This window comes from Hippoglossus hippoglossus, chromosome 10 (genome assembly GCF_009819705.1).
Source record: "Hippoglossus hippoglossus isolate fHipHip1 chromosome 10, fHipHip1.pri, whole genome shotgun sequence".
In the NCBI taxonomy this organism is placed as follows: Eukaryota; Metazoa; Chordata; class Actinopteri; order Pleuronectiformes; family Pleuronectidae; genus Hippoglossus; species Hippoglossus hippoglossus.
Window position 1 is genome coordinate 770,097 of NC_047160.1, and position 12,320 is coordinate 782,416.

A 12,320-nucleotide genomic window follows, 5' to 3' on the forward strand; every position below is an offset into this window, starting at 1 on the left:
CATTTGACTTCACAGCTGACTCACTCAAACAACTCTCCATTCTCCTACAACTCCACTCAGTCCTGAGAAAATATCCCACTTAACCAAACAGCTGCTGAGGGTCATACAACCAAAACTATGATGCAATGGTTCATCACAATGAGGGAGCTGTTTCACATTACAGTCATTGAATCTATTGTTAATATACAAATATGGATAAGTGCAGCTTCGCATTCTTCTTTTAATTCCCGTATGTAGCAACTCTCAACTCTACATTTGTAAACTTAACTAACCGAGAGTTGCAGCTCGTGGTTGTTTTCATTTGCTTTCATCTGCGTTTTCACTTCTTCAAACATGAACAATACAAATGTCTCAGCAGCAGTAGTATGGCCCCACCTAGGCATTAGCATGCTGCGTTGCTAACTGTGATGTGGAATGCACGTGTAACAGACTGTGAAATCATACATTAACCTCTCATGCAGGCAGCGGGACACACACATGACCCGGGCCGCACTCTGCCGCCTGTCAAGCGGGTTCACTACTGAAATAAAGTCCCTGGCGCGGGCCTGCAGTGCGACTGACTCGTGGAGATTTACGGAGAACTGACACGAGAAGCTGTGGGTGGCAGAGAAATGTTGCATATGACCAGCATTCCTTTGAGTACAATAGACAGAAATAAGTAAAAGTAAGACAACGCTTACCTTCCACCAGCTCCTCTAAATTGTCCTCATCGCTGTCCATGCTGCGGGATGAGCACACCAGCCCCGACTGGCTGTCACTCCACACACCCGAGCGTCATTCACTGTAAAACTGACACATGTTGCATTATTTTGATTCCTTTACTTATTTAACTCAGCTGAAATGAGGCAAAAATGCTGCCAATTCTCCTCCTCCGGTAAATAATTCAATTCAATTAGATTTCTGCTAAAAGTTATGTAGCCTCGTGACAGAAGTTATGTGAGGGCAACTTTCATGGAGAAGCAAGTAGATATCAAACATTAACTGGTTAAGGCAGCTATTAAAACAGTGTTAGCATTAATAAACAGTTTGATCAAGACCATCAGAAAATACAATGCACCACACATCCCAGTCTTACTGATCGAGTACCCCCTTTAATTCAATTTCAGATTAATAGTTAAGTGCAATTAAGAAATAGCTAAATAATTCCCTCATGAAATCGGAAAATATTGTGAATGTCATTAAGCATACAGTCTTTAAAGGTGTCAATCTCAATATACTTAGATTGGGTCAACTCCTTTAAAGACCTGTGTGACAGTCAACATCTAATTTTTAACATAAAAAAGACGAAGGAGATGATATTCGACCCCAGAGAGGTGAGACTCCATGACCCTCAGTGACAATGCTATCGAGCAGGTGAGCACTTTTAAATATCTGGGCATACAGCGGGACTGTAATCTGAAATGGAGTGCCCATGTAGACTTTCTGTGTGGAAAGCTAGCTCAAAGGCTGCACTTCCTATGCAGACTTAGACTGTTCAGTGTGAGCATCGACGTCATGTCAATATTTTATGCTGCTGTTCTAGAAAGCATAATTAGGTATGCAATGGCAGCATGGTACGGCTAAAATAAAAAAAATTGAGAGCATGGAAAAAAATGGCTGTGAAGGTGATGGGCAAAAAGGACTATACTTCCCTTTAGACCATCTACGAAGGTTCTGTGGTCAGACTGGCACACAGATCCTTAATGACCCGTCACACATACTGTTCCCTGAATTTGACCGGTTACCATCAGGCAGACATTACACAGCCCATGAGTGTAAAACTAACTGCCTCAACTCTCATTCGTCCCGATGTCTATCACACTACTCAAGGAGTGAACTACTATAAGGAGACATGTTGAGACATGTTGATTCTGGCATGTATCTCAATAACCACTTGCACTTTGTCCAGTACATTTTACACTTTGGTTTTTAAGTTTTAATGCCGGTTTCTGTTTTTCATCTTGTTTATCTGTCATATTCTTTTATTGTTTTATCATTTTAAGTGTTTTTAGGGCAGGTGCAATATTCACCTAACTTTTATTCTGCATTATTATTCTGGGTCTTTGTTTGTTGTACAATGTACTCCTTGCAGCTGCTGTAGCACTTTGGCCTGAGACAAATTTCTCTATGGGACAATATATTTGATTTGATTTGATTTGATTTGATAATCATTTCAATGCAAGCATGCCCCAACCTGTAATGGTGACATCAAGGAAACACACTTTGATGTATTGGTATGTCTTTGTACAGCTTTTCAAACTAATTAAGATCAATATATATATATAAACATAAAAACATTAAAAAACTGCTTTTGAAATCACATGCTCAAATGCAGCACACTAGAGATGCAGGGTGCAGTGCAGGATATCTGGTGCAAAGGGATAATTTCTGGGACACATCAGATATAAGTATATCCTGACATCTCCTCACTCAGCCTCTGTGACTGGAGGTGGTGGTGGACTTCTACCTGTTTTTAACGCAGACCTTGGTCAAGGAGAAGAGGCTTCTAAAGTCATACCATAAAGTTTATACTTAAATGGAATGTCAGACGTTTGATAGCTAATGGGCAGGAGTTTAAATGTTATATTGACTATTTAAAAAGGGAAGCAGAAATCATTTGTATTCAAGAATGTTTTTTCAAGTCAAATCTGGATTTCATCTGCAAAGGATACACTACCATAAGCAAAGATGGATAAATGGAGATGGGGGAGGATGTGCAATATTTGCTAAAGTAGGTGTAAATTGTAGACAGTTAAGGGCAGTACAAAAATTGGAACTGCTAGTTATAGAAAAACAAAGAAAGCTTTAGAGTAATATATTTTTATAACTCATGTAAACAATTTGAGAAAGGAAAGCTTGGGAAAATAGTGCAACAATGGAGGGGTAATGTTATTTGGTGTGGTGATTTCACTGCACACAGTACAATATAGGATGAGCAAGAGAATGCAAATGGAGACATTTTAGAGGAGTTAATAGAAGGAATAAATGTGTTTAAAGGATGGTCAGGCACAAGGGTGAAGTTGATAAAAAGTACAGAGTCAGTAATAGACCTCACTAGACCTCAACACAGTCATTAGCAGGTCAAACTAGTTGGGAAGTATTCAAAGGAAGCACTATAGGGAGTGATCAGTATCCAGTATTCATAAATATGAGTAAAATGGGAAATAGTACAGGAAGAGATATGGTGGAAGTGTGGAGCAATTTGGGTTAAGTGAGGAATAATAAATATTAAATAGGTTAAAGTTACATCACACCATAGATGATCTCAACCCAGAAATATGCTGTATTATTGTAGAAGCTGCAAAAGAGTCAATTCAAAAAAGTGGGAATGAAAGGGAAAATGATTTTAAGAAAATTTAAATAAGGCATTCAAAGTATCGAAGACTACACATCATTTTCAGAATTTAATACATTACAAAAGAAAGCAGGCAGTTTCTGTGATAAAACGAGGTAACAGAGTGTTGTGACTCACTATAGAACTACATCACTATGGGGAAAGATTATGATTAGGAGAACGGCTGAAATAGAAAAAGAATATGGTTATCCTGCAATGCAAGATGGCAGAAATGTAGTCATACAAATAAGGATAAAGCAGAAATACTTGGAAGGACATTTGTAAAAGTACATAGCACAGATTATTTGAGTAATGAGGAAAAGGGACAGAGAGACAGAACAATAGATAGAAACATAGAACCACTGTAGGATAATAATATGGAAATATAATATAATAAAATTACACTTAAAGTGATAGATGTAAACAAATATTATTGACACTATAGAAAAAATCTGCATGGAAAGAGGCATTAATTGTACCAATATGCAGGCGTGGTAAGAATCCGAGCCGAGGAAGCTATAGGCCAACTGACCTCACATGTAGGAAAAGTCATGAAAAAATTGATAAATCAAAGATAATGATATCAAATAGACACATATGAACTACTAAACAAGTATCAGAGTGGGTTTAGGAAAGGAAGAAGTAGGCCACAATAGATTAGAGTTTAGAGTGTGAAATTAAAATAGCACAGATTAATAGAGAACGTTTAATAACAGTGTTTTTTTGATGTGGGAAGGCATAAGACATGGTACAGAAAGAAGGGTTAACGACAAACTTGTTTCAAATGGTCATGGTCATCACTAAGATACGGGAAAGGCTAGCTCAAAGTATGTAGTGAAATATTGCAGTCTGTAAGGGAGTATTGTCAGTCCAGTTTTGTTTTCAGTCCTAATAAATGACATTTATTAGTGTAGATCGGTCTATTGGTGTGGCTTAATAGCAGATGGAGTAATTTGGAAAAGGGGAGGGGCTATAGGGTTTACAGTAAAAACACACAAGAAGCAATTAGCAGAGAAGAAATATGGGCAATAGAGTGGGGATTTTGTTTTCCCGTTTTACAAAATGAATACTTCAATATAAAGGGTCACTTATACTTTCATTGAGTATTTCAATTATATTTTATCTCTATACTTTAATTTCTCTATATTTCAGAGGAAATGTACTATCTCCTCTACTTTTATTTGAAATGTTCCGTTATTAGTTACTCACCACATGAAGATTTTACACAATGGATAGTATAACAAGCTCTTAGTAGTGTGAAGTTAGGGGTCACATGTAAGATGTTAATAATTTAAGATCCACACTCCAGTTTAGAAGGAGGCGGTAATGCACCCATCAGGTGTTTGCTAACCGCCATTGAAAAACAGAAGAAGAAGAAGAAGAAGAATTCCGTTTCTATGGAGTCTCATATCACCCCCTGGTGGCCGTATAGGTTACTGATGGTGAACTGGACATATCGGACAAAGCTGTGTGAAATGACTTCAACCTTTCACACTTTCTGTCAACATTCTACATTTCAGCACAACCGTTGTGGTTTTCCACGTCGTGAGGTGTGTTCAGTAGTGATGTGTCCTTCCGTGTCAAAGCGTGTGTCGAGTAATCCAGGAAGAATTTTGTGAAGCGCGTATCGAGGCTCGTGTTGATGACGTATGTGGTGACGTTCAAAGCCTCGCGAGCCGGCCGTACCACGTGACTAAGTCAGGAAATGGTTCGCGGGTTTGGCGTGCGAATCGAAATATAAGGGGCAGCGAAACGCAATGGACCCCCCCCCCCCCCCCCCCCTCACATTTTGTGGACTTGGGACTTTATTGCGCGTTTGTTTGCAAAAAAAAGAACCGCCTGAAACCCAGCACTGTGGAAAAGTTGTTATTTTTAAATAAAAATGAATAAAATGTTGTCCCTATTTCACGTGTTACATGTTGTCCCTAGTAACACAAGCACATTCACATTACAACCCTCTGCCCAATTTGTTTCCACTTTCCCTTTTGACCCCGACATTGTATCATAAAGACAGACGCCATATTAATAAGTTCATAATTTATGTATTGGCATCACAAACATCATTCATTCATTTATTCAATTCAAAGCTTCACACACCAAAGCCATGGTGTCATTATAATCACTCTGCCTGTTTTACATTTATTGTCCACTTGATGGCACAGTAGAGCAAATGAAGCACCATGAAGCTTCGGCCCATGAGTGAACCAATTGGATGGAAAGCTTCAATGCTGCATGAAGCTTCATGTCGCCATCACTAGTGTTCAGACTCCACAGTGCTGTTTGTTCACTGTATGTGCAACACTTAATGCCAAATAGTGAGTGTTAGCATGCTAGCAGCTCGGTGCTCTTGTTTACCGCAGGCTCTTCTGGTAGACCAGCGCAGTCACCATACCTGACAGTGGAGATGATGGGATATATGCGGACCATGTACTGGGACTTGGGTTGTTTTTGGATGAACATTATCTTATCATTTGACGACGTCGGCACAGCACTATAAAGCACTACAATTATATTTTTTAAATTCCACTTTGCAAATAAGTGAATCTGAAATGAATCTGTATATCTCACGTCACCGAAAAATTTATGTGGAGATGATTTCCTGGAGTGTTTGGAAAGTCACCTACAAATACGAACGTTTCATGTTGTGTAATGAACAGTGACTTCAGACCATTGACTGTATTTAAACCTCTAAACCTCTGAATTTACGCTGCTCAAAAAAATGAAGGGAACACTTAATCATCACAGTATAACACCAAGTCAGTTAAACTTCAAGTGATTGTGAATCAATTCCACCTGCTTTGGTGAAAATTAAAGTGAGAGAAGGTGGAATGGAGAGGCAAAAACAAGACAACACCCAAAAAGGGAATAGTTTTGGATGTGGTGGCCACAGACAATTTCTCTCTCCTTGTCCTTCCTGATCGATTCTTCTCTAGTTTTGTGTTCTGCTAGTGTCCTTATCACTACTGGTAGCATGAGGCGGAACCTGCAGCCCAGAGGTCAGAGTGTGTAGGCAGTTCCTGGATGACAAAGGCATTGATGCCATTAACTGGCCCTCACGTTCCCCTGACCTTAATCCAATTGAGCACCGATGGAACGCTATGTATCGTCTATCCGACGCCACCAAGTACCACCACAGACTGTCCAGGAGCTCACTGATGCCCTGATCCAGGTCTGGGAGGAGATCCCCAAGGACACCATCCACCGACTCATCAGGAGCATACACAGATGTTGTCGGGAGTGCATACAGGCAGGCGAGGCCATACAAACTACTGAGTCACATGAGTTGCCGTGATGAAATTCACGCAAGTTGGATCAGCCTGTTATTGTTGAATAATTTGTTCATCAAGATCTGATGTGTGATTTCAGTGTTCCCTTAATTTGTACACACACACACACACACACACACACACACACACACACACACACACACACACACACACACACACACACACACACACACACACACACACACACACACACACACAACCCTGTGTTGAGTTCACATGTCAGTCAGTGTGTGGGGTTTGGCTGCAGGTGACCAGGCTGAGCTGGAAGAGAAGACGAGGCTCATCAACCAGGTTTTGGAGCTTCAGCACACTTTAGAAGGTATCATATGCGCACACACACACACACACACACAGAAACACACACACATCTACCATCGACCATAGTCCATCTACCAAACACTAGCAATTACTTGACCAAAGTTTTCATCTTAATATCCCTATGAGTGGTATTGACATCAAAATCTATATTTCTTCTGCAAGACATAAAAGACTAGTCAAACCTAGACTGGTGAGATGGCAGAATGAACCATGGTTTGATTACATCAAGTCACTCTGTTACTGATGATGTCTCATGGGATAATTTTCCACTCCAAATTGATATCACTGTCATGATCTCTGTACTTCACCCAGCCGTCCGCTTGCTCTTTAGGGTTTGTTGTAACCAGAGCAATGACCGAGGCTGAACACAAACTTCACCTGACCATCTGCAGATAACAGAGAGGTCGCTTGGTTTGGTAGAGAAATCACATCTTTCCTTCTTTCTTTTAAATTGATAGATGTACATGAAACAAAACACGTACTATTACACATAAGCAGAAAACACAACATATACAATTCACAACCATCTTTAAATGAGCTCAGATTACATCAACAGCATTGTACTGAAGCAAAAACAATCTTCAATCACCTCAACAAATATAAATGGTAAATGTTCTGTATTTATATACAGTACATACTCTCTTCTAGTCTTGATGACCACTCAAATCCCTTCACAGTACAGTTTTGCAATTCACCCATTCCCACACACATTCATAGAGTGCATCTATGTGCAGCACTCTTTATATCATACAGCTGTCAAGGGCCATTTGGGGTTCACTATCTTACCCAAGGACACTTCAGCATGCAGAATGGGGGAGAAATGGGTTGCTGTTTACAGGACCATTATACCATTATACCATTATACCATTACCACCAGGGGCCTGTACTAAGAAATGAGTTTAACCTACTCTGATTCAACTCACAGTTATCATAGGAAATCTGGGTTGACAAACCCTAGTGTTTTATGGTACTATGAAGCTGGTTAAGATGTTGGCCTGTTGAGTCCGCGCTAACTGAATCAGCATATGTGAGAGTGCATCAAGAGGGCGTGTACGGCAGGGCAAACCTGTGCACTGTATTTCACAGAGGAAGAGTGCAGGTTGATTCTGAGCAGATGATGTGAAACTGTGACAGAGAACAAAGTCAGGAGGTTTATTGACAACTCATAAGTGACCAAGTTAATTCATAAGGAGATGTTTTTGTCACTTAATTTGTAATATCATTGACATGTAAGTGCACATAAATCAAGGGATACACATAAATTACCTGAATTAACATAGTTAACACACACATTAACACTGAATCAACACATGCATTCAATTTCTCTCTGATAATGAATTTAGAGAGTTTCCCTAAAGCACTTGGTCAGTAGATTGTCTGCTGTTGAATTAGATAGTATGTGTATGAGTATAAGTATTTACTTGATTCTAACAATAATTTGTATCTGCAGCCACATTGGAAAGTTTACCTGCAGCAAATTTAGGATGAAATATAAAAACATTCAATTTCATTTGCAACTCAAAACGGAGTAGTTTTGAGCATAAATTGCCTTGGCAGCATACCTCGGGTAATCTCATTTTGTAGGTACTCCCGTCACGCATCACAAAGTTACCTCGGAAGTTACCCTGATAAGCCCGAAACCTTGCTTGGTAGTACAGGCCCCACAACTGGGCCTGACTGTTGGTCAGTGAATAGAGCAGGTTGTCCTCTAACTAGAAGGTTGTCAGCTCGATCCCAGTCTTCCCCATTCTGCATGCTGAAGTGTCCTTACGCAAGATTACTGAATCCCACAAATTGGCCACTCTAATAGAATTAGTGCTGCCCATAGATGCAAAAAACTGTACTGTAAAGCACTGAGTGGGCATCAAGAGGTGAAATCGCTATATAAATACAGACTATTGACCATTTACTACTGCAATTATTATAATTAAAATAATTGGTCAGACTTAAAAAAAAGTTTTCACAACAGGAACACAATTATTCATCGCCTAGTATTAATAAATATTGATCATGTGGAGACTGATGGCAGTGTTACAAATAAATATTGAGACTAACAGCTGAAGCAGCTGTTAATGCAACAAATAGGACAATCTCCAATTTTAAACAAGTTGGTGAAAGAGGTTAACTTTTTACTGCATCCTCAGAATGTGGACCAACCAGATGAGGTACTTCACAGTCACCACTTATTTATTAAGGATCTATGTTGACGTATACAAACATAGCTCATAAAATGAATAAATGTTCATTTGAGAGGTTTTTACTTGAGGTTGTTTCTGTGTTGTTGTGGTTTTTTTGTTAGTACAATTATATGGATTGTGTATTAATGTGTTCTTTGTAAATACTTATTGTCTAAAAACTTGTGGCGACCCCAGGAAGAGTAATCAGTGTTAGAAAACAGTGGCCAATACGGATCTAAATAAACATAAATTACTCAATAATGACGAAAGTGGAAAATAGAACATTAGAAAGTTTTGCAAATGTATTAAAAAGGAAAAACTGAAGTATCACACTGACATAATTATTCAGAAACTTTACTCAGTGTTTAGTAGAAATATCTTTGAAAAATGCAGAGTGCATCTTGCAGTCACACAATGTCTCTAGAATGCTTGCAGTCAATGCTTGCAGGACATTTCATACAAAAACCTATTCAGTAGCTGTTTAAATGTTCACAAACATAATAATATAAAACCATACTTTGTTTATTTAAAGTGAAATTAAAACTGTGAAAGAATCAGTACAAAATCTGCCTCATATCAAGGTTGTTTTTATATAACCCATTTTTTTTATTTGCGTTGATTGTTTTTGTGCACCAAAGCCATTATAAATAAAGCCCATTGATCATTGCACTGGTATGTAAATCCTCTGTTGCAACCTTAAAGGGATAGTTCACCCCAAAATTAAAATTCGCTCATTATCTACTCACAACTAGGCCGATGGAGGGGTGGGTGAAATGTTTGAGTCCACAAAACATTTTTGGAGTTTCAGGGGTAAACAGTGTTGCAGCCAATTCCAATACAATTGACGTAAATGGTGTCCACTTCTTCAAAAGTAAAAAAACATAAAATGTTGTCCATGTGTGTCCATAAGTCCTGACAAAAGACCGCAGAAAGTCCGGAGGAGGTGCTGTGAGAAAACAGCAGGATATCCTCCATAGCAAGCGGACGATGATGACGTTAAATACAAAATAATAAAGAAAGCAAATATCTCAAGATGAAAAAGCTGTGCCATACACATACAAGACAGACAAAGATGTCAAGAGAGCTTTTGTTGATATTGTCCAACGGTGGTGTCGGTGTGATCTCCGCAGCAGAATTAACACGTCTCACCCTGCCTCTGCCTGCTGCACCACCCCTTGCCCGAACAATCCAGAGATTCTTGTGCTGTTGAGAACGTGTCTGAGCAAAAAACCTTTTGCTGCATTGTTCATGTGTGACAGGCAACCTACGAAGAAAGTCTGGACCCAATTCTTAGGACATCTTCCAGAGTTCATGTCTGAAAATGGTTTGAGTGATGTTAGTTTTTCATGAATTTTGTTCAACTCTAAACATATCTGCTGTCTGAGACAAAGCAGCCCCCCTGTCCCTTTTTAACAGTAGTACTTGCAGACAGAGCAGAGAGGAGTCGTTTCTCCTGTTGCTCCTCCACAAACATTTAGTCAGATTCTCAAAATCATATTATATAAAGTTAATAAGATGTGATGGAGCTTTCTGTAGTTACATTGGAATTATCAATATGTTTCTCCATATCACATTTGTGTTTTTTTCTTGTCATTGAATAATTTTCTGTTATGTCTCAGTGGCTTCAATGGATACTGTTTGACTAAATTCATCTTGTTTTCTACATTTGTGGATATGAACTTGTCAGGGAAACACCTCATTTTGTTTTTAGTGGTGGGATCTAACCTTTTGTACATCTGTATGAGTCCTTAATCATAGCTTTCCTACTGTTTTGTATGGACTGGTTGCATGGAATTGACTATAATAATAGCAAATTAAAGGGAAATAACACTAATGTACAAAGCAGAAGACAACTAATGCTCAACTGCTTGACAGAGCAGGTGAGTGGGTCGCAAGTATGCAAATTTACATGGATAAGTGAAACAAATAAAGGGGGGGATAGGGAAGTGCTATCTCTGCTGGGTATGTAAACACACAACACAGTTTTGAACAGACATCCATCTATCCATCCATTTGGGGCATTTGCAGTCAGACACAGCTGAATTAAACAGAGAAAGTAAGTCATATAATGTGGTTGTACAAATAAGTGCTTCTGTTTTGCAGTAGGCTGTGCTGTGTGATCAATGCAAACACCATGTTTTTTTTACAGTAGTCCAAACTGGACAAAGTAGACACCTTTAGAGTTTTTATGAAAACTGAAGGTTACCACAGGTTCTCTTTTATGTTTGGAAGGGGAGGGCGAGGTGAGGGGTATTCAGCTGCAACATGACACTTCACCACTTTATATCACTTAATTCTACACACAGCCTTTAAAGGCATAGTTCACAGAAAAAAGGAAAATTCACTAATCTACTCACCGCTATACAGATGGAGGGGTGGGTGACGTGTTTGAGTCCACAAAACACTTCTGGAATCTCAGGGGGTAAACATTGTTGCAGCCAAATCAGATACAATTGAAGTTTCCGGTGACTTATACTTGCGTAATAAAACAACAGAAAAAACAACATGCCTCCATACTGCTCATGTGATGTCATCCAAGCCCCGACATTCATATTAGACTCAAAGCGAGGTCATTTAAAGCGGACATAGCCACACAAAGGTGTGTTCGTGAAAGAACCTCGAAGAAAGATATCAGCAGAGCAAAAACATGCTGTCAACGACGCCGTTTTGAGATGAATATGAATGTTGGGGCATGTTATGTCTTTTCTGTTGTTTTATTACACCTGAAGTGTAGGTCGCTGGTTACTTCAATAGTATCAGATTTGGCTCCTACAAAGTTTACCCCTGAGACTCCAGAAGTGTTGTGAACTCAAACACTTCACCCATCCCCCCTATCGGCATAGTGGTGAGTAGATAATGAGTGAACTTTCATTTTTTGGTGAACTATCCCTGCAAGCAGAATGACATGTTATTTGGTTGATCAGTCATGACTAACAGCATATCAACATTTTGATGTATGTCTTTTTCTTAGACCTGTCTTCCCGGGTGGATGCTGTCAAAGAGGAGAACCTGAAGCTAAGGTCGGAGAACCAGGTTCTGGGTCAGTATATTGAGAACCTTATGTCTGCCTCCAGTGTCTTCCAGACCACTGAGACGAAGAGCAAACGAAAGTAAGGAGAAAATTCCAAACCTGAACCCAGCACCTAATACCAAAGCAGCCTGGATGACTGGACTCTGATGTCAACATTACAGACTCTTAGAGCTTAATCCTAAAACATGTGAAAT

The 12,320-nt window shown here is 39.3% G+C and overlaps 1 protein-coding gene and 1 long non-coding RNA gene across 4 annotated transcripts in view; one reads left to right on the top strand and one right to left on the bottom strand.

Annotated features, from left to right (window-relative positions):
* Positions 1-830, bottom strand: part of setd7 (SET domain containing 7, histone lysine methyltransferase) — a 25,328-nt gene extending 24,498 nt beyond the window's left edge. For 2 of the 3 annotated variants that reach the window (XR_004615272.1, XM_034598810.1), the window contains exon 1: positions 681-830. Coding sequence is in view for 1 of the 3 variants with exons in the window: in XM_034598810.1 (XP_034454701.1) it covers positions 681-720 (40 nt within the window). In the remaining 2 variants the exon portion in view is untranslated. Of the gene's footprint in view, positions 1-450; positions 595-680 lie in introns of all 3 variants that reach the window. The other variant, XR_004615273.1, reaches the window with a different exon arrangement.
* Positions 831-4,684: 3,854 nt separating this feature from the next.
* Positions 4,685-12,109, top strand: LOC117769715. The gene is made up of 3 exons (XR_004615279.1): positions 4,685-4,863; positions 6,848-6,919; positions 12,067-12,109. It is a non-coding gene; the product is annotated as an uncharacterized LOC117769715 (long non-coding RNA).
* The last annotated feature ends 211 nt before the right edge of the window (positions 12,110-12,320 follow it).